Source organism: Vicugna pacos, chromosome 5 (assembly GCF_048564905.1).
Source record: "Vicugna pacos chromosome 5, VicPac4, whole genome shotgun sequence".
Lineage (NCBI taxonomy): Eukaryota > Metazoa > Chordata > Mammalia > Artiodactyla > Camelidae > Vicugna > Vicugna pacos.
In genome coordinates, this window is record NC_132991.1 from 89,255,471 (window position 1) to 89,277,951 (window position 22,481).

At 47.3% G+C, this 22,481-nt stretch overlaps 1 protein-coding gene across 2 annotated transcripts in view; it reads left to right on the forward strand.

The window, feature by feature from the left end:
* Positions 1 to 22,481, forward strand: part of ARMC9 (armadillo repeat containing 9) — a 141,641-nt gene that overhangs the window by 110,426 nt on the left and 8,734 nt on the right. The window contains exons 20-24 of one of the 2 annotated variants that reach the window (XM_072961844.1): positions 2,799 to 2,903; positions 11,573 to 11,688; positions 12,578 to 12,646; positions 16,664 to 16,800; positions 21,200 to 21,329. In XM_072961844.1, coding sequence (XP_072817945.1) covers positions 2,799 to 2,903; positions 11,573 to 11,688; positions 12,578 to 12,646; positions 16,664 to 16,800; positions 21,200 to 21,329 — 557 coding nt within the window. The remainder of the gene's footprint in view (positions 1 to 2,798; positions 2,904 to 11,572; positions 11,689 to 12,577; positions 12,647 to 16,663; positions 16,801 to 21,199; positions 21,330 to 22,481) is intronic. The other variant, XM_031677865.2, reaches the window with a different exon arrangement.

Genomic DNA, 22,481 nt, shown 5'->3' on the forward strand with positions numbered 1-22,481 from the left:
AAGCTATTGGTCTATTCTATTTGCTAATATTTTGTTAAGGATTTTTTTTCACTTTCTTATAACTTGAGTGTTTAAGATTTTTACATCTTTATTCATAAAGAATATATGTCTCTATTTTTCTTTTTATAAAGGTACTATCCTTTCTGGTTTTGGTACCAGGGTAATACCAGCTTCATAAAATGAATTAAGAAGTATTCCTTCCTCTTCTGCTTCCTGGAAAATATTGTGTAGAATTGGTGTTACTTTCTTTTTAAAAGTTTGATAGAATTCTCCCGTGAAACCATAGGGGCCTGGAGGTTTCTTTGGGGGGAACTTCTAAATTATGAATTTATTTTCTTAATAGTTATAGAATTATTCAAGTTATTTGAGAGACTTGGAATGATTTGTGTTTTTCTATCTCAGCTGTCAAATTTATGTACATATGCTCATAGTAATCCCTATTATTTTTTTTGATGTCTGCAGGGTCTGTAGTGATAGTTCCTGTCTCATTCCTGATAGGTAATTTATGTCTTCTTTTTCTTTGTCAGTCTTATTAGAAGTTTGACGATTTGATTAATCTTTTCAAAGAACCAGCTTTTGGTTTCACCAATTTTCTCTGCTGTTTTTCTGTTTTCCTTTTCATTGATTCCTACTCTTCTCTTTATTATTTCCTTCCTTTTGCTTGCTTTTGAGGCAGGAAGGAAGAGGGCAGGGCACAACCATTAAAAGAATGACACAGCAGTTAGCACCAAGATGGCAGAAGATGCAATGCCCAGTAGACCTTGAGCTTCATTATAGGCTCGCTGTAATACATTAGCATGCTATATGGCACTCCCACAGGTGCCATGACAGTTCTGAGACCGGCCGTAAAAGGTCAAAAAGTGAGTGATGGCTCAATTCCTGGGAATCCCAGCCCCTTCCCCAAAATAGTTGGAATAACCCTCCCACTTGTTAGCATATGAAGTTACCAAGCCCATAAAAACTGACAACCCTTCACCTTGTGGTCGCTTTCTCTTGCATTCTGAGACAGCCTGCACTCTGTCTATGGAATGTGTATCTCTCTGAATAAATCTACGTTCACTCTACTATGGCTCACTCTTGAATTCTTTCCTGCACGAAGCCAAGGACCCTTACTTGATGGGGCACATCCCAGGGACTCGCCTGGACCTGGGACATGGCCATCCTCTTGTGTCCCATTTTCCTGTATCACTTTGGGTTTACTTTGTTCTTCCTTTTCTATGTTCTTGAGACTTCCTGGTGTTAAATTTATTTCAAGAATGTTTGTGATTGCTCGTGGAAGCATTTTTATAATGGCTGCTTTAAAATTTTTGTCAGATAATTATAGCATCTCTGTTATCTTGATGTTGGCATCTATTGATTGTTTCTTAATTTAATTTGATGACACCCTGGTTCCTGGTGTGATAAGTAATTTTTTATTTAAGCCCAGGTATTTTGGATATTATCTAATGAAACTTTTGTCTTTTTAAACCTTCTCTTTTATCTGGCTTCTCTGACACTGCTATGGCAGGGGAAGTGGGGGCCCCTCCTCATTACTGTTAGGTGTGTAGAAGTCCAGGTTCTACACTTGGCCTCTGTTGACACCTGGTGTGGAGAGGAGGGAGAATACTCCTCATTTCTGCAGGACAGGGATGGAAGTTCTAAGTCCCTACTAGGCCTCCACCAGTGACTAGAAGAAGTAGGAATGCCTCCTTACTGCTCTTCATGTGGCCTCCCCTGACACCATGGAAACATGCTGAAACCTGGGGGTGATGAAGGTCTTGAATTTCTGCCAGGCCTCCTCTAACAAACACCATCCCAGGATGAGGCAGGGGGGGACATCCATCACTGCCAAGTAAAGATGGAAGTCCAGGCTCTCCACATGGTCTCTGCTCTGGCCTTGGGGTGGGGAGCCTCATTACCACCCAGCAGGAATGGAATTTCCCCTCCATACCTGGCCTTCTCTGATATCACCCCAGCAAGGGATGTTGAGGTGCCTCATGACAGCCTGGTGAGGGTAGAAGTCTGAGCTCCCTCACGCCCATGCTGATGTGGTTGAGGGTGGAGTGACAGTATTTTTCTTTTTTTGTCTTCACTGTTCACATTTCTGGGTTGCTGGCTTCTTCAGCTCCCAGTCTGGACTCTCTAAGGCAAAAAGAAAACCCAGGGGACTCACCACCTTTCATTCCTTTTGTCCCTGGGTACCGAGCCAGTCAGCCTCCATCTCTTCATCTTTCAGGGTCTCTCATTTATTTTGTATAAATGCCCAGTGTTTTTGGTTGTACTTGATGGGAGGAACAGGGAAAAGTATGTCCACTCCATTTTCCTAGAAGCAAAACAACTCCTTCTGCTGAGTCTTCTTGCTTACTGACTATAAACTGCTTGAAAAGAGCAAGCCTATAATACACAGTTTTGTATCTGCTGTAAGGCCTATGCATATGAAGGTGCTTAATAGTTATTTGTAGTCTGGCTCATTGGGCTGTTCACATGGTACCTTAACTCACAGAGAAAAGAATTCTGAGAACTGTAACTAGGAAAGACCGTTACACGTCTTATTGAACCTCTTCACTCTTGTGGCCGTGGAAGTGTCCACTAGGCACCCAGCTTCCTAAAGAAGTGGTTGGCATTTTCCTTTTCATCTTGACGGAGGTTATGAGCAGAAAGCAGACTGCCCTTGAGACCCTTTGAAATGCAGACCCATGAGCTACTGCCGTTGGGCTAAGGCCTCCCCACTACGCGGCACATGCCCAGTTGGGGAGCCAGCCTCTGGGAACTTGCAGCTAGGGGTCCAGAGCGCTCATTCCATGTCTCGTTTGAAACAGGAGGACCATGACACAATGGAAGCTGATCTGGACAAAGATGAAGTGATCCAGCCCCAGCTTGGAGAACTCTCCGGTGAGAAGCTTCTGACCACGGAGTACTTGGGAGTAAGTACCGCGTGAAGGGAGTGGGGATCCTGAAATAGAAAGGAGAGATGGACCATTGATGGTCTTAGCATTTGCAGTAACACATAAGGGTTTGGTTTGATCTGTGTTATGATACTGTGTTTATGAGAATTTCTGTGTTAGCCAACTTGCTTCTGGTGGCCCTAAATCGCATGGTGGCCCTAGCTACTGTTCTGAAACAGATCTGCTAGTGAACAGAAGGTGGTTAGAATATAGCTAAAAGGCCTTCACAACACCTGAAGTTATGCCCATCCTTGGCAGTAATCATCTACCCATCCAGCTTCTTGATTTTCATGTGCCCTATGCATGAGAAGGGCAGACTGCAGCAGGTGTGTCAGTCATCAGCACACAGGTGATGTCTGAAGCCATCAGAGCAGATGAAGTTGCCCACTGCAGTGGAGGGTGGGGAGGGAGGGAGGAGCTGAGGACAGAAGGACGTACCAGCATATCAGGAGCAGGAAGGGGGCCCCTGAGAAGGACAAAAAGTGAACAGAGAGGCTTATGGAGAAGCAATGCCATGGAAAACAGGAGGGAGGGGTGTTTCAGGATAGGCTGACTGGTCAGTCCAAGCATCCAAGAGGCCTGTGGAGGCACACGTCTGTGAGGGGGCATCTTCTGACCTCCTCGACGACTCTGATGCTCTGGGAGCCACTGGTTACCACCCACCAACTATCAGGGAAGGGTGTGAGTCAGGGGGAGCTGCCGATTGGCAGGCAGAGGATGAGGTGTAGAGGGCCCACAGGTGTCTCATGAAACCTTGATCAGAGAGCACATGCGTGAGCAGGTGGGATGCAGGAGTTGAAGGTTTCTGAAGGGAGGAGCATTTGCAAGGGATTAGGACCAATTCAGACTGAAGCCCCGTGACAGATGGCTGAGCACATGTGGGCGAAGGCCACCAGCATTAACAGGAACTCCCATTGACACAACATTGTAAACTGACTGTACTTCAATTACACACACACACACATACACATAAAGCAAAATAAAATAAATAATAAAAGCTTATTATAGGGAAAAAAAACACAGGAACTCCTACAATTTTGAAGCTGGTGGTTGACTGGGTCACTCGCATGGACCCTGAAATCTCCTCACATTGGGCAAGTTGATGTTGTAGCTGGGAGCCAGGCTCTCAACAGTTGGCCAGCAAAGACAGAGACTTGGGAAGGAAAAAGGTGGGTGCAGGTAGTGTGAGCCTTCACAGGAGCCGTGGAAGCAGAAAGTGCCTGTTCATGCCCGTCTCTGTCCCCGTCCAGCCCTCATAACCTCACCCTGAGCACCTATCTCCCTGGTTACCAGGGCCTGGGCTTCCTCATCGTCAAGGAATGTCTAGGGGCCCCAGGCTGGAGTACAGTATATGCTGATGAGACGTGAGGTTGGAAACAGCCAAAGGCCAGTCTTGAGGGCATTCATTGCAGGCAAGGGTTTTGGATCTTACTCTGCATGAGCTGGGAAATTATGAAGGGTTCAGAGCAGGGGAGCGACTCAATTTGACATATGTTTTAATATATTAACTTCTATTTTCACTCTGGCTGCTTTGTGGAGAATAGACCGCAGTGGGCAAAAATGAAAAGACCTGCAGGAGGTCGAGTAGCCAGCAGACCCCCAGTCATGGATGAGGTCTGCTACCTGTAGCCTGTCACTGTCCTCAGCAACAACTCAAGGCTCAAAGGAGCCCAGCGGACCACGGAGGCTCTGTTACATTAGGGCAGGTGGGGAGGTGCTTGAGAAAGGTCAGAAATGAGGTCAGCTGGTCTCCAAGTTGTTGATGGGAGTCTTGAGTCCTGACTAGGCCTTTGTTTCCCTTTGGAAGAACACTGGCTTTGTCAGGGAAGGGCTGAGCCCCATTTGACAGGACACGCATTTTTAAAAGCAAGACTCTTCTGCTTCATGGGCAGGTGGTGAGGAAGACCAGAGGCAAACTTGTGGGGTTTCTTTGGAGGGCGATGGTGAAGCTGCTGAGAACCCAGCCCTGAGCTGTAGGAACTTTCCCACAGACACCACCAGCTGAGCAGGCGAGAGTCAGCAAGGATGTTCAGACAGAAACCCAATTGCAGCGCCTTGGCTAAATAGCTTTGAGCACCTCTGCACAGTGAAAGGACGAGGGTGAAATCTTCTGTTGATCCAGTGAAGATTTTTGACAGCAGCAACAAAAACAAGATGCAGAACTTGCTGGGGCTACCAATTTAATCACGCGGCTTAGTGAGGCACAAAGGGACAGAGCTTTCAAATCAGCCAGTAACCCAGCTTACTGGCCTCCGGAAACAGTGTTGTTTTACCGTAGCTTGCAGTTCTAACTCTCCCGAGTGCGTGTGCACTGTCCTTTTGCCAGAAGGAAATATTTAGGAAAGTTCCACACAGGCTTGTTTTATCTTGCTGCTGTCAGTGACTTTGGTGGAGATGGGAGTGGTAGGGGTGAGGTCCAGGAGAGTTCATGGTATAGACGTAAAGACCAAGTGTATTAGCTTCCTAGGGCTGCAGTGTCAAATGACCATAAACTGGATGGCTTAAAACAACAGGAATTCATTCTCTGTCTGTTCTGGAAGCCAGAAGTCCAAAATCAAGTTACCAGCACCACCGTGCTCCCTCCGAAGGCTCTAGCGGAGGCTCGGTCTTGCTCTTCCAGCGTCTGGTGGCTCCAGGCCTTCCTTGGCTTGTGGCTGTGGAACTCGGGACTCGGCCTCCATCTCTCCATGACCTTCTCCTCTTCTTTTTGTATTCTCTTTTGTCTCTTACGACGACATTTGTCATTGGATTCAGGATCATCAATGAATTTAGGATCATCTGGACTGATCTCTTCATCTCCAGATCCCTAACTTAGTTACATCTGCAAAGACTATTTTTCCAAATCAGGCCACATTCACAGGTTCTGGGGTTATTAGCATATGGACAGATGTATTGGGGGCCACCACTCAACCCACTATGCCAGGTCCCCATAAGAGCTCATAGTGGAAACACTTAAAATTTTTATTAGAAAACTTACTGTTGAGCAGTCATCGCCGAGAGCATGCATACACGCCCAGTTTTGCTGCCTTTGTCCATTCGTCCCGAGCTGCGCTCTGTCACCCTGCCGGCCCTGTGAGCTCACTTCATCTGCCCACCTTTGGCTCCAGTGGTTCACACGGGGGCTTTGCACTTACTGCATAACTGCATAACTTCATAACTGCTTGCACCAAAGGAGGGACCCTGCCAGAGATAGAAGGCATTGCATCTCACTAGGGAATGCGTGCCCCAAATCACAATTCAAGCCTCCCATTCTGTTGCACTAGGTAAACTGTAGATTTCTCAAGATCAGTTGAAAGATGTTGACTCTTTGAAACATTGTGTCAGAAAATTGTATTCAAAAAATTTGTATTGCCTAACACACACATAGCTTATCTTCCAGAAGTTTACAAAAGATGACACAGAGCAGGTAAAAAAACTGTGCTATTAATGATGGATGCAGATAACAGTGAGGAGGGTCAGTGGCTTGGCCTGTGATGAGTATTGTCCTGTGATGTCAGAGGTGGTCTGGGGTTTCTCAAAGTCCCAGACCAGCAAATGTGGGTTAAAAACAGAGCCTACGCCCCACCCCAGACTTTACCATAATCCCAGGAGCAATTACTGTACACACCAGTGATTTAAAGCTGCTAGTTTGGGGTAAAGGTGGAGATGCAGCGAGGGTGGCCCATGAGGGTGTTCAGGGGAAGGAAGCAGCTCCCAGGATTCCTGGACCCAGTGGCTCAGCCCCTGCTGGGCAGTTATGGCCACCTTCTCCCTGCAAGGCCATACTCACTGCCTGTCCTCTCCCAAGTGCAAGCAGACAGTGCCTGTGCACTGTAGAGCCCAGGCCACAAAAATGCTGGTGACCACAGAGAACACACAAAGCTTGGACTGGAGAACAAGTCACTTTTCCTAGGCTTGCCTGAGCATGGCAGTGGTCCCCTCAAACGTGTCGTTTACTCATACGTCTGGTGAAAAGCAGCGCGCTTTTGCGTTTCTTCTTCAGGCTGTGATCAGCAGCAAGTCAGGACTGATAACTTGCCCACTTCTCCTTGCTTGATTATTTCTGAATTTTTTAGAATCATCCATATTATGCCGAATAATCATTTAATCCTTCCTAGAAAGAATGCCCTGATTTAAATATCTTCATCACCTTGGTTTAAAGGATGTAGATATTTACCACAGAATCTCAGTTTTTTGTTCTTATTTTGAAGTTGAAACTTGTTTTTCAGTTTAACAATAGTCACAGGCATATCCTAAATTAGTTCAGCACACATCCTGGGCCAAGTCCTGTTCTGACTGCTTCACACCTCTGCTTCCATGTATTTAATCCGCCCAACAAATGATGGGGTAAATTCTGCTCATACTGCATTTTATAGATCAGGAAGCAAAGGCTGAAAAAGGTTGAGGAACATTCTCGAGTGTTACTCGAGCCAGCTGGGTCTTCAGCGCTAACTGCCGCCTTCTGGGAGAGCTGTTGATTTCCCAGTGAATCGTGTTGTGCAGTTGAAAGTTTAGCATCTCTGCCTGTGTGAAATAGTCAAGGTTACTATATGTATGATCCAATGTTTAAGCATAGACTCAGTTTCGGGGGGTTTGCCTGTTGTCAGTGCTGATTAGTCTCTTTCTGCACTTTCTTTCCCTGCAAGTTCATTGAGTTTTCCAGAGATCTTTTAAAGAGCTGGTTAAAGCAGGGGTCTGGCCCTGCCTCCAGAGCGTCTGAGTGTGTGGACCTGGCCCCAGGAATCTGCACCTTTATTATGCCCCTCACCGGTTCTGAAGCCAGAGTCTGGGCCATGGAAGCATTGCCACAGGGGCAGACGTTGAGGTTAATGGGGCCTCTGCATGGGGAGTGGGCACAGCCGGCCAGGGGGCAGGGCCCAGCCAGGGAGGGAGACAGGACAGAAGCACCAGGCATTGGCAGCTGGCTCTGTTTTGCTCGCAGCAAAAACCGAAACCAGAGAAGGAAATTGGGGAAACCTTCCTAAATGTCTTTTATAAGTAAACTGGAAGATTTGAGGGCATTTCAAGTTTTCTTGCACACTGACTCTTCATATCCTGGTGACAGGTGGAATTCTTAGAAGCCACTCCCATACCAGGACAGCTAGAGATTATCTGGCTATGCACAGAGGTGACAGGGAATCATATAAATACTTCACACTAAACCCAAAGTACATGTCACCCACCATCCCATTAGCTAAATTCCAATTGTCTTTAGCCATTCCAACACCATGCCACCAACAGGAGGGGGAGCGTGGCAAGGAAAGTTGGAGTAAAAAGAAACAGCAGTATTAAGTGATATAGTTAAAACATGCTACTTTTGCAAATTTTGCAAAAACATATGCCCATGTAAACACATTGCAAGGGCACCTTTTGAGGCCTAGCATCTCCACAGTAGCTCTGCCTCAGTGAGTCAGTTCACTGTCCATATGCTTGTCACCTCTTTGTCGTAAGATGATGGATGCAGCTCCCTGCACAGATCACGATAAAGTCAGGAGGAAGGTCAGACGTACAGGCCAGCCAAATCCTCCCCCCATGCGGTCCTTTCCCCAAAGCTCCCTCTGGCAACCTCCACTTACTTCTTACTGGTCAGAGCTGGGTCACATCGCTCCTAGCTGCAAGGGAGTCTGGAAAGGTGTTTTTAAGTAGACACATCTCTGTGCCAACAAAATGAGTGTGTTGTTGGTCAAGAAAGAGAATGAATATTGGGTAGACAGCTACTGGTGTCTCCTTCAGCATCCAGGTTATTTTCTGTGTGTATAGATTCATAGATGTATTATGTGCCTGTATTTTCTTACCCAAATTCATCTTGCTCTGTAACATGTCATAATTGCTTTAAGTGATTCACCAATACTCAAAATCTAGTAAATGGGAAATTACTTACCTAAATTGACAAGTGTTGACCATCTTTTACTACTGAATAAATTATATTCAGCTAAATCATATACTGCATTTTTTATTGGCGTTAAATATGCTGTATTATTTTTTTAGTAGGAGAATCTTTTTTTGAACAAAATCTCTGTCTGTGTCACAGATGGGAGCTGAGTTCCTCTGATGAGTAAGATGGTTGTCAGGAGCCCTTCACTTCTCTCCCAGCAACCCCTGAAGCATTTCTGTGGAACTCAGTGTAGATAGCATGTTGTTGGTAGATACACTTTAAGATCTTTCTAGCCCCAAAAGGCTCCTTTGCAACTGAGGTGCCCAGAGAAGGCCCTGGAGCCCTCGTGAGGCCCACGAGCACAGCAGGTTGGGAGGGGAACAAGAAACAAGCCCTCTAGAAAGCGCTGCTCTGAGATATTGAGTGCCCAACCCAGTTTGCTGGGCCCTTACATCAACCCTGTTCACCAAGGACCTTTCCTCAGGCTTTCTGATGACACACCGGATGGTTCTTCCCACAGGGCTGACCCAGTTTCCTCATCCACTGGGGAGGACAAATACCACCCACCTTAAAGTATTTCTTAGTTAGGCCTGTGATGTTTTAAGGAGATAGTATGGCCGACAGCGTTTCCCAAAGGCTGAAACACTCTCAAATATAAGTGCTCTGTTCTCTCTCCTCTACGAGGGAATCAGGAGGGATGAGCTCAGAAGGACAGTGCGGAGGGGCATGGGCAGAGGGTTCCCACACGCTCACTGTTGCCCTTTCTGGTAGCTTAAGACTTAGTCTTCTGTGGAAAGACCCAGGTGTTCTGACTGACAAATTGGAGAGGAAGGGAAAAGTCATGGGTCTGATGATGAGGCAGACATGTGAATTTGACCCTAGATACTAGATAGGAACAGCCTGACAGAAAGAAAGTCGGAGTAGAAGCAGATAGCCGTATTAAGTGATTGCAGTTAAAATAACCATCTTTTGTAAATTTCTCAAGAGATTCAAAGGGAAATGAAACTGCATTTTAGTTCTTACTGGGAAGCTTAATTATATTCCATTTCCTCTAAGAGGATGGAGGTCTCCCACCTCCTGTCTCCCCATTTTTCCCCTTCGCACTCCCTTCCCTCTGCCCCCGCCACCCCACCACCCTGCCCGCTCCTCCTGCTGGCAGCTGCTCCCCCAGCACAGGGGAGGCCTGGGGAGTCTCTCCCACAGGAAATTGGCCCTTTTTTCCTTCTTCCTTACCTCAAATACTAGAAAAACCCAAATAGCTTCTCAGCAGAAGTCAAGAAATCAAAGATGTAATTCCAATTAAAATTTTTTCTGTTTTTTTTTTTTAAATTTTGAAATAGCTATAGATTCACAGGAAGTTGAAAAAGTAGTACAGAGAAGTCCCTTGCACCCTTCGCCCAGCGTCCCCAGTGGTAACTGAAGCGCATACTGAACCAGGAGACTGATGTTTGTACAGTCCACAGGCTGTATTCAGATTTCACCAATTTCACACTGTTGCCTTTTTAAAAGAAATTTTCTTAATTATTAACATAATATAACCATATTTCAGAAGAGTTGGAGGATAGAGAGGAGAAAAATTATTCTTGGTTCTATCACATGGAGCCACTGTAATCATTTTAGTGTTCATTTCCTTCCAGTCTTTTTGTGTACTTTTAGCATCATGGGAATCCTCACTTATGTTTAACATTGGAACCGGACTTAAATATTTTAAATAACACCTTCCTTCATAGCCTAGTCTTTTTTTTTTTTTTTTACCATTGGCAGGGGGTATAATTATGTTTCTTTCTCATTTATTTAATGGAGGTACTGGGGATTGAACCCAGAACTCTAAGCACACACTGTACCACTGAGCTATACCCGCCACCTATTACCTAGTCTTTATCATTGTAAATAGCCATATAATATTTCAAATGAATATGCCATGTTTTACTTAATTATTCCCCTATTACTAAACAGTTACATTATGCCAGTTTACTATATAATAATTTTGTAATAAACAACTTTTTTATTTATCATTTTCCTTATTTTGGATTTTCACTAGGGTTTAACACCCAAGGATATGAACATTTTTATGACTTGATATAAAATGCTAAATTACTTTCTCAAACTTACATGTCACTGACATTTCAAACTAGTACCAGCAGTGGATGGGATCATGTCTTTAACTGTCACTCATTTAATAATTGAAGAATACCTTTTTTGTAAAGTTGTAGATTCTAGTTACTTGTAAAGTTGATCATTTTTTTCTTCTCTTTGCTGGTGATATTTTCTGTTTTGTGCCTTGGCTTTTTGAATTCTTTGCCCAGTTATCTATTTAGTGTTTTATCCGTTGATATGTAAGAATTCCTTATCTACTGAAATTTTTAACCTTTAATCTGTTACATTTGCTGCAAATATTTCTTCCCAGTTTATTGTTTACATGTTAATTTGGCTTGTCTTTAATATACTATATTTGTGGAAATGTTAGTTTTTTATGAAACTAAATCCATCTTTTTCCCTTCTTACTTTCAAAAGTCAGTCCTCTCCAGAGATGTGATAAGTTTCTCTATTCTTCTCCCTTTTCCATGGTTTGATTTTGCTTTTTTAAAAAATTTATACTGCTAAATCGTATAATATGCAAACCTAAAAGGATTCCCCCAAGACTTCCTGTTTATCTGAATAATCCATGTCATGATCCTCCCTCACTTATTCACAAAGCCTCTGATTAATTTATTAAATATAGTCGGTTAGAACTTCTAGGTCAGCTCTCAGCTAGATGATTTCTCCAGCCCTGTTTCCTCTTTGCTTTCCCCAGATCATGACCAACACCGGGAAGGCAAGGCGGAGGGGGACGGCCGGTGGGCAGTGGGGCAGCAGTGAGCCCCTGTGCCGGCCCGTCACCCCCGGCGGCCACAGGACCGGGTACCCAGCGTAAGTCCGGGCTAAAGGAGGCAGGGAGTTACTTTCTTAAGCTTCATCTTGAATAACTGCAGCGTAAGATGTATGTATTTTAAAATTCAAAATAAAATGTTCAGATTGAAAAGCACTTATCTCTTTATTATTTATCTTTTGGGGATTTTTTGAAAGGAAAGTGGTTGAGCCTCCCTCTTCACCCCAGGTTTCTTCTTCCAAAAAATGAAGTGGTTGGATTTCAGATTCTCCAGGGCCACCTACAACCTTTATCCAGGAGAAGCCTAGTGTTGGCCAATCTAATTGCAAAGGAAAAGACCAAAAGGAATAGTGGGTCTACCCAGAAAGGACGCTTGCCCTTTTCGGCAGCCTCTGACCGTAGCGCCAGGCCCTTTGTTAGGGTGGAGTGTCAGTTTAAGATGCCATCAACTTATTTTTAGATGACTTTTTAAAACAACTGTATGCATTTTTGGCTGCCAGGCCTTATTCTTTCTTCATAGCCTTGCTCCTACCTCATTTATAGAAATGAAACTAGTCTGGTTACCCAGAGCCTCTGGTCTGGGGGCCTGACCCCTGTGGGCTCCAGGAGAGCCCCAGACTGGGCAGTCCAGCTTGGGCAAGGAGAAGCCTCTTCCCAGGCCTGGGTGGACTCCTTTCTAGTCTGGAGAGAGTGCTGGAGAGAAACAGGTATGAATAAAGGGGTTATAGAGAGCAGGCGAAAACCTACATTTATTCATTCAACAAATGTTGACCACAAAATATTCCAGGTGAAAATGATGTATTTTGCATAGTTATCCCCTAGAGCTGGGCAGTTTGGTTGTTTACAGGTTTACTCTATAGTCATTTGTAATGAACAACCAGGCAGTCGGGATACAGCAACAGACAAAACACAGACATGTTGCCCTTGCAGACCTCTGTGCACGGATGCTGAGGACACCGGAACCCCCACTCCTGATGCTGCCCATCCGGGACCTGACCTGTAAATATTTCTGGGCTGTAAATAGATTCTGGTGCTCTGAGATCTGTTTGATTTAATTTCAAATCAAATTTTTTTTATTTAATTTCACGTGCTTCATATTTCAAGGTTTTTGTTTTTAATCATTAATATGTAGACTAATATCATGCCTTTTTCTCTTATATCTACAACCTGTATTTTTTACCTACAGAAAAGTCACAAGAATATTACAGTGAAGAGTTTCCAGCTGTTAGCATTTTGCCATATTTGTGCGCTCTTGCTTTCACTCCCTCTCTCTCTGTCTGTCTTTCTCACTCTCTCTCTGCATAATATACAATTTACACACATACACTTTTTGTTTCCAGAACTGTTTGAAAGAAGGTGACACACTTTCAGCACACATCTCCTAAGAATGAGATTGTTCTTTTATTTACCCACATTATCACACCTAAGAAAGTTAACCTTAATTTAATAATATATAGTATATCAGTATTTACTAATCATCCCCAAAATGTCATTTATATCTGAGGGGTTTTGTGTTTGTTTTTTGGATCCAGAACATAGCCAAGTGTCAACTACTAGTGAATCCAGTTTATAAATTTACTGTTTTTTGAATGGAAGTAGTAACAGGAATTAATAAAATTCATCTTGCTTGAGATGGGAAAGAGGACACTGAATCATCGTTTTAAAAATTACTGTAAAATTATTTTTTAAACTTACTAAAACCCTGGCTTCACAAAGAGGCAACAATAACATATTTAGTCGGAGAGAAGTGTAAAAGGAATCTAATAAATGTAAGATCTAACCAATGGGCACAGTTCATTCTTGGATCAAATGTTCTACCTGGTATTGAGGGAAAGAGGGCATTTTTCCATGCCTGGAGAGCCCACGTGGCTGTCCCCTGACTTGCGGAAGTGGTCCCTGCCAGGAATGAGAGCCCCTCATTTTCTCGACATGATGGCCCTTCCACTCTAACCAAGCAATTGCCCCATCACCAGCTCCCTCCATTGGGCCAATTCAGCAAACATTTGTAACACTTCTGTGTGCCAGTTGCTAGGGTTGCAAAAATAAAGGAGATGTGGTCCCTATTCTCAGAAGCATGCAGAGCAAGCCGCCAGGTAGGGGAGAGAGAGTGGCTGTAACGTGGTAAGTAGGTGACGACAGAGTGCAGGGGTGCTCCGCATGGCAGGCTTATTTTTGCAAAGTTAACGTCCAGTATCTTCAGGTCAGCCTCTTGAAAAACTTTTCAGGTCAGCCTCCTGAAAAAGTTTATATGACTCTCCATGCACAACCGGCACCCTCTGATAACCAGTGTTGCCGAGAGTGTACATAAATCAAGAATCTCAGTGATCTTGGGGACACTCTGACAGTATGCATTACATGCATACCAGAAACTGGTACTTTTGCAGGCAGTAATCCCTAGGATTACTGCAGTCAACGCCTAGGATTTTATCCTGAGAAGTAATCAGGTATATATTGCAGGTATATGTGTATATATATTTATTGAAACATTTATAAAATGAGAACTCAAAAGCCCAAAGTGGGAGGCTGGTTAAACTATATAGCCACACAAAACAGTATTGAAAATAACAGTCAGAAGAATATTTAATACATGGGAAAGCCTCACAATATGTTGCTAAGTAAAATGCAAATTATAAAATAGTGTGGTCTAGCCTGCTGGCCATGTACAGTGATCCCAAGTTGTTGTTTTTTAAGTATACATTTGCATTTTAAAAAGAGTAGAAAGATACCAGATATTAATAGGGGTTGTGTCTAGGTATTGGGAGGGCAGGACATTCTATATTTTCTTTTTTTTTTAATTTTTCATGATAAGCACTGGTTTTAAAATAAAAAAAAAAGGTTAAAAGTAACAAATATGCAGGGAGGGTATAGCTCAGTGGTACAGTGTATGCTTAGCATGCACAAGATCCTGAGTTCAATCCCCAGTGCCTCCATTAAATATAAAGTCATAATCCATTTAAGAGAAGACAATAATGCATATAGTCACTCCCGTGCAATGTGGGACCCTCTCTCACCCCAGCATGGGATGAGGGCCTCTCCCACCTCCCCTCTGCCAAGCCTCACCCTCCTTGGATCCTCTCTCCACTGTCACTGCCCAAACTTTGCTCCTTCATTTAACACCTCTTTTGTTCCATCTTCAGCCTCCCCTCCGCTGCCTTCTTTCCCAAGGCCTTTCACCAGGCTTCACATCTCCCTGCCTCCCTCACCCCCTGGCCTCTGGCTACTCCCCTGCCTCGTCCTTCCCTTCACAGCCCTTTGCGTGGTCTGGCAGTGACTCCAGTGAGTTATTGTTGCCATGGCCACAGGTGGCCCTCCAGTTTCCGGCACTTGGCATCTCTCTCGGTTGCCACTGGTGACCACCCTCCTGATAGCTCTCCCACCTCCGACCCACAGCCACTGTGGGCTGTTCTCCGATTCCCAACCCTCTTCCTCCTAAAACACTATGTCCTGCAGGCCCCGTTTAAGGTCCCCATCCCATCCTGCTTGTTCTCCCATTACATGCTGCTGACCCCCAAATCTCTGATTCCAGCCCAGACTTGCCCCCCAGGGCTAGATGTGGCCCCACAGCACCCCCAGTTCAGCATTTCCTGGATGAACACCACTTCTGAGCCCCCTGCTTCATGGAACGATGTTAACACCCCCAGACACCCAAGCCAGGATCTCATCCTATGGGCCACCCAGCCCTCTCCCTCCCACCTGCTCTCCTGGCTCTGGCCCTTCTGTCTGCCCTCCTGAGCCATCTCTTTCTCCCCAGGCCGAGGAGAGCCTCCTAACCATTCTCCCTACTGAGGTCCACCCTCCACGACTATAGACAGAATGATCTTTCTAGCACATCGTCATGGAACGTCATCTCTGTGACTCCTATTTCCCCTAGAGACCAAGTCGAATCTGGCCAACCAGCTCCTTCTTAATTGATTCTCCCCAACCTCAGCCCTCAAAGCTCCAAGTTCCCCAGGACACTTGCAGCCTCCAGTCTGCATTTTTTGGATGCAGTAAATCTGTCTGACAACGCAGCATAAGTATAGGCCTTTTGTGTGTGTGTGTCTTCCCCTTGCTTGTGGTGCCACCCCTGCTGGGAAATGTTCCCTCTTTGGGCCCCTGGCAAACCCCAGCTCAGACTCCAGGACTGACTGAGTCTCTATGCCTCTGCCTCTGTCTCTGTCTCTCTCTGTCTCTCTCTCTGTGTCTCACACACACATACACACACACACACACACACACACACACAGAGGTTTTCCTGCCCCACAGGACAGTTAAATGTCTGTTTGTCTTTGCTACTGGAACTGACATTCAAGAACAGCCTCTTCAGGGGGGCCCATCCCTCGGAAGGGCAGGCACACGCCTGCCATGGTGTGTCCTCACCCAGCCCTTGCTGGAGCAGGTGGCTAGTGTCCCCTTATTGAGGGGGAGTGAGCACTGTGCTGCTCTGCCCGCACTGGAGAACCTTCCTCTGTTCTGTTGTGAAGGTTGACCTGAGACGCCACCCTGCCTCTCTGTGATGTGCTGGCCCAGGTCCCCGTCTCTTGCAGGCGCCCAGTGCATGTCTGCTGGCTGAATGCGTCTCCTCCGCCCCGGGTGCCAGCGTGAGGCACTGCACACACCATTAGAAAACAAGCTCTTCCCTGGTGCTGTTCCTGCCTGACTCTGGTTGTCACGGCTGACATGACACGTCATGTCTTTTCTGGTTGGCTTCATCCCTTGGCTAATCAGCTTCATCCCTGGAGGCAAACCCAGAAGATTGGTGCTTTAAATTGTCTGGTTGAAGTATCATGCTCCTGAGTCATCAAAGCCAAAAGATACAATTGTGTGTTAGAAAAATAATAAGCCACGTTTCACTGTAAATTTATAAGAGCTAACGAGAGTGAAGTAAGGACACTTCCTAGTTTCTTAAAGAGATTTAATGTCTATTAACTCCAGTTTAACAAAAGAACTTCAGGCACTTCCACTTACTGACGCTACACCGTAGTCAGCAGTCCAGTATCTCCTATCTGTATTTATTGCTTTCACTTTTCCCTCCAGGCTAGAAAACCATCCCGTGTCTCCTCAGACAGCCCGACACGCCAGGAACGTCTCCCTTCCGTCCCTGCTGAACGCGCACCTTCCAGTCTGCAAAGGGGGCAAGCCTGGTGCTTCTGAGCCTGGCGTTTCCTATTCGTGTAAGAACTCTGGCAGCGTGGGGGGGGCAGCTGTGGGACTTGGGGGGCAACTGTGAGACTAGGGGGCAGCTCTGGACTAGGGGCAGCTGTGGGACTAGGAGCAGCTCTGGACTGGGGGCAGCTGTTGGACCAGGAGCAGCTCTGGACTGAGGAGCAGCCATGGGGCTGGGGCAGCTCTGGACTAGGGGGCAGCTGTGGGACTGGTGATGCCTAGACTCTTAATGAAGCAGCAGCAGTTACAGACCCAGAAAGGCCTTGGTCACACATTTGCTCCTGAGAAGCCCTCTGATCTCAGCCACTGCCCTGTGCATAGAGACCCAGGGACCTGTGACCACGCAGCCAGACCTGCCCCTGGGCTTTTTCTCCAGACCCCTTCTCTCCGAGCACTGTGTCCACTGCTCACATCTGTAAGCTATTTGAAAAAGATTTCTGATTGGGGAAAGCCATGTTTAATGTGAGATTTTGAAGTAGGACTCTCAGAATGATGTAGATCTATGACCAAAGCTTTGGTGCCCCCCACACTCTGGGGCTGAGGCGGTCAGCCACACGTTACAAGGCTGAATTGAGTCAGAAATGTGTGACTAGTAGCAACAGCTACTGTGGGATTCAAACACATTTTGAAGCATCTGGTTGAATTCACCAGAGACTGATGGGGAATAAAAGTATTTTTTAGATGCCAGAAAAAATACATGTTTTGAATTAGAAATGTACAAGTTTTTTTTTTTAATTTTCAAGAGGAAATTAAAAGGATATGAACAGGTCAGATAAGACTCTAATCTCCATTCAAGAAGGAAAAACAACAGAGGAGCAGGTCAGATTCCAGTATGAGAAACATCTGCAGGCTTTTATAATCTGCTCACAATTGGATTCAAAAGCCTCTGAGCCCCAGTTCTGAGCAGTAGGCCTGTCAGGGCCAGGAGAAAGCCAGGTTATTTGGGACTCTGGGAGAGGGTCTCTTGATAATAAGCAGTTTTAGAAGTTTGGCCAACTTTGATCATCTGTTATTTTACATGTGTTTTGTTAGAGCTGCAAACAGTAATATGCCTTCCCTAAGAGATGATTAGCTCGATATTTCATCCACAGATTTTTGCCGCCAGGGTGGAGGTTTTAGGTGGTCTAACAATTTTTGCCAATTTGACCTAATGCCACTGAGTTAAAAATGATTTCAAGTTTTATAGGCCTGGACGTCCAACAAGTTGCACTTAGGGGAACTTTTTATCATAATATCCTTGTTTTACCCAAATGCCACCGGGGTGGCCCTCAGTCTTGTACTGACTGTAAGTATGGTCCTGTATTTGGAAAGATTTATCATTCCGTTACCTGCGGGGTGGAGGCCCTTGCTGTCGTCAGGGATACAGGCAGCTGAGTGGCAGCTGCTGCTGCTGCTGGCGACATAGACATTACTGTTATCTTCAACAACAATTGATTTGGGCCCTGCTAAATTCAGGTTCCTCACATGAAAACAGTGGGTACCCACCAGTCACTCGGCCCTGGCGATCACCAGCAGTTCCCAGTGCCTCTCCCTGGGGAGGCAGCAGCTGCTCCCCCGCCCCACCAGATGGGCCCTCTGGGGCCAGGCAGCTGATCGTCCCAAGTCGTGCGGTCGGGCGCACCCAGGAGCCTGCTGTGGACACTGAGGCCGTGTGATCCTCGGGTCTCACCCTCCACCTGCTCCTATTCATTCAGGCCCAGCTGGGATCCCGGACTCCCATCCTGGGAGCCCATCCACTGCCCGCCTGCCTCGGTGGACTCCGGAACTCTAACCCGCGGTCTAGCTTCACTCCCCTGGCCAGACACCGGCATATAAATCTCTTTCTCCTGCCCTGCACCTCAGGCCAGCAGCACCCTTAGTCCTCCTTTAAAATCCTTTTACTTGACAAAAGTTCTCCCCTTGGAGAAGTCAAGCATCCAGGTTAACAGCTTTCTCTGGGTCATTTAATGAACATAGACTCCATTTCTGGTGTAGATTCTGTTCTTCCTTCTACCCACTTTCAGGCTGACACAGCCCCAGCCACCCCAGGCCCCTTGCCTCCTCCATGGACCACTGTCAGCTCCCCCACCTGGTGTCGCCGCCGCCATCGCTTCTTCTCACTCAGCCTCCATATGAGGATGGGTGCACACAGGCTTCAGCTAACGGGCTGAAGTGCTGCGTGGAGACTGGTTCTGAGGCTGCGTTTGGGCTCAACCAGGACGAGTGCCACAACTGGGGAGTGAGGACGGTGGTGGGCTGTGTGGCCATCCTCATCCTCACTGTCTCCAGTTTTATTCCTTCACGGGCGGGGGCTGAGCTGACTTCCTCTCCTCCCCTCCATCCATCCAGTCCTGCTTGTCCAGCCCTTTCTTCCACGTCTCGGCTCTCTCTCACCTTGTCCCCCTCTCCCATTCTGGCCTTGCCCAGCTAATCCCCACAGGTCCCCTCACACATGACTTGCTACCAAGTCTGGCCTCCTGGCCTTCACTTCGCTCATGCTGAGAACTAAGGTCCCACCTCGAGACCCGTGGGAGCCCACAGCCCTCACGTCGGGGCTGCTCAGGATGCCCCCTTCACATCTGTGCTTTCGGTCAGCACTGAAGGCAGAACTCCTGATGAGGAACTGACAGGATCCTCCAACTGCCTGATCAGTTGAATGCGGGGCCGGAAAGTACATTATTTTTAAGCAAAGGACTCAGCCCCGCAGAGCCAAAAGGAAATGGTTCTCAAGATAAAAAAGCCAAGAATGTGACTTAGAATTTTGCAAGATACTAGCTTGAGGGAACTTATTCTCATTTCCCCCTCAACCAAGACTCTCCAGGATATCAAAATCACATGGCTTGTCAGGGGACCCTGGAGGTAAAATGCCAGCCCTGTTTGAATTGGATTAATAGGTAGGAAAACAGAAATTTGTCCCAGGAAGCCTCAGGGACATGCACGCAGCTGCCCTTCTCCTCCCAGCTCCCGGCTCTTCCCGTGGCTCTGATATTTGGGGGCCAGGGTGGGCTCTGAAAGCCTGCCATGTGGCCAAAGTGGAGGAGTAGGCAAGGGGGGAAGTGGGTAGCTTGGTGACAAACCAAGAAGACCTCAGAGGGTCTCCAGAGAGCTCAGCTTCATTTCTCCTCCCTCCTGCCAGGGGGCTTTGCCACCTGTCCCTCACCTCCACCGGCCCGGGAAGGCTCCTCCTGGAGGGCTGCCTACCCCTGGGCGCCATCTTGTAACGCCATTAATTCTCCTGGGTCTTCCCTGTGTAGCCCAGCACTGTGTGTAGTTCCACTCAACTATTACTTCATACACCGACGTCTGGTGTCCTGGGCCTTATTATAAGCCCACTGAGCAGAGGTCACAGACAAGCTAGCCAGTTGTCAGTTGAAGAACAGATCAGAGAAGGCCAAAATTCTGGTTCCAGTCCCAGCTCTGGGTGGAAACTGTCCAGTGTGGACTGTAAATAAAGCCAGCCATTGGGTTCCATACCAGAAGCAGAGTCCTTATGTGGGTCAAAAGAGAGTTACGTGGCAATCAAAACCCTGCCCCTTTCTGTGGTTTTGAGGAGACCTTCAGGGAAGACTCTAAGATAAAGTGGAGGTCATATTGCACAGGTACTACAGAGATTTCTTTTTTTTAATGAAGGAGCTGAAAGTAGCCTGGATTAAGGAAGCAGTGAATCCAGACTTTGTCCCAGTGTTGCTTTGATAGCGACGTGGACCCCTTTTGCTGTAGAAGGAGGAGAGAGGAAATGGGGCCAGAGAAGGAGGCTCCATGTCACGTGAAATACAGAATAGGCCCGTCCTGGAGCCTCGGGAGAAATCCTCGGCAGTGTCATCTGGGACTTCTCCCATCACTGTCCTGTGGTCTCACGGATGACCCAGGTGGTCTAGTCCTTGTTTTTGGTATAAGGGAGGTTCCTGCCCCTGTGGGAGGACTGAGGGATTCAGGCCTGAAGGAGCCTGGGGCAGCTCAGGGCAAAGAGAGCCCCACCTCTGGGGGTGCTAGATTTGGCAAATAAAAATACAGGACCCCCAGTTGAACTTGAACTTCAGGTAAAAATAAATAGTTTTTCAGTGTCTCCATGCCGCTGTGCGGTGGTGCCAAGCAGGGGCCCAGGAGACAATTCTGGGTTTTGTTGGCTTTTCCCTGAGAGGCGTGGGGGTGAAGGGGGCAGGGGGGTCATGGTCTGTGCTTCCCTGTGCTGCGTGTGGGCCAGCCAGAGCGAGCCTGCTGCACCCTCAGGTTATAAGTACGTCAAGTGGTCGTCTGGAAAGTTCCCAAGCTGCACAAGTAAACAAGGCCCCTCCATAGGCGCCAGGAGCCGTCAGGGACTGGCCTGGGGTGTGTGCTTTTCTTGGCTCCACGGCCCTGCCCAGTAAAGAGCATCCTCAAAGAGCTTCCAGAGCAGAAGTCAACTGAGCTCTCTCTCCTCCTCTCCAGCCGCCATCGACGCCAAGCCGGGAGAGTGGTTGCCAGCAGGACGGCCAGGAGAGCCCCGCCTGCCCCCAGCGGGGACCCCTAGGCGGCCTCGGGAGGTGCCCCAGGCCCCGGACAGTGGAGAGACTTCCAGGTAGGGATGGGGAGTATCCTGGGGAGGCTCCTCTGAGGCCTGGCCTCTGACAATGGAAGCAAAGGAGCATTTCTCTGGGGCCTGAACTGTGGTTCTGAGACACTCAGGGGAGTGTGGGCACCACGCCTGCTAACCTCAGAGCCCAAGGGGAGGGACCCACCACCCGGGAATTATTGGTCTTCAGATGGAAAGGAGAGAAAACTTATTAACATGCCCAAGGGACTAGTTTTAAGAACTGCTAAGTGAACATGTTCGGGAGGGTGTGTGATTCGGGGTAACTTGAAGTCAATGTCCAATCCTAGCAATTTGCTTTTGGAGAAGGTGGTGTGGAGGGGAGAAAGATGAAGAACGAGGTTAGTAAAATGGTTTGGCTCAGATGCCAGCTTCCTAAAAGAGAAACTGGACTCCCAGGAAGGGGAAAAAAAAAGCAGATATTTTCTCTTCCTCTGTACCAAATAAGCACAGACTGGCCTTGAAGGGTTACTAGGGGTTCTTTAGAGTCTAGAAAGGGCTTTTTTGATGATCTCACAGGCCTCTTCCTTCTGAAGAAACCTGCTGGGGGTGGAGGGCACTGGCCCTGGACTCAGACCTAACCTGTCTCTTGGCCGCAGCCCACCACTTCCTCCCGGCCACGCGGAGCCCTGCAGGCTGAGTGTTTCAGGACACAGCACCAAGCTCTTGCTCTAGAACCCTGGAACATGCTCTGGAACATGTTGGACATGACCACACCCCGGGAGTCTCTGAGTTAGAGGAACCTTGCCATGGTGGCTGGTCAGGCCTTCTGGGCTCCACCTTCCTGTAGAATAGGGAAGTACGTCCCTGCCTGCAGTGAGGTGCTGAGTGAACAGGCCTGACCTCAGCTGTGATCACAGCTCACTTACCAGATCAGCAGCTCCTTCCGCAGCAGCGGGGACTTGGGGAGCTGGGTGAGGTGGTGAGAGGCCCCCATTTCCGGCCTCAAGGCCAGAAGCCACCCCACCCTCTGCAGAGGTGGCCCCCTCCCAGGCCAGGGGAGTCTGAGAAACCAGCCGCTGGCCATTGTCCCCTTATAGGGGCCTTACTGCCCTTCCTGCAGGCTCCCACTGATGGAAACCCTGCAGAAATAGGAATTCCTGCTGAGTTCTAGAAGGCGTGGGAACACCTGGAGCTGCC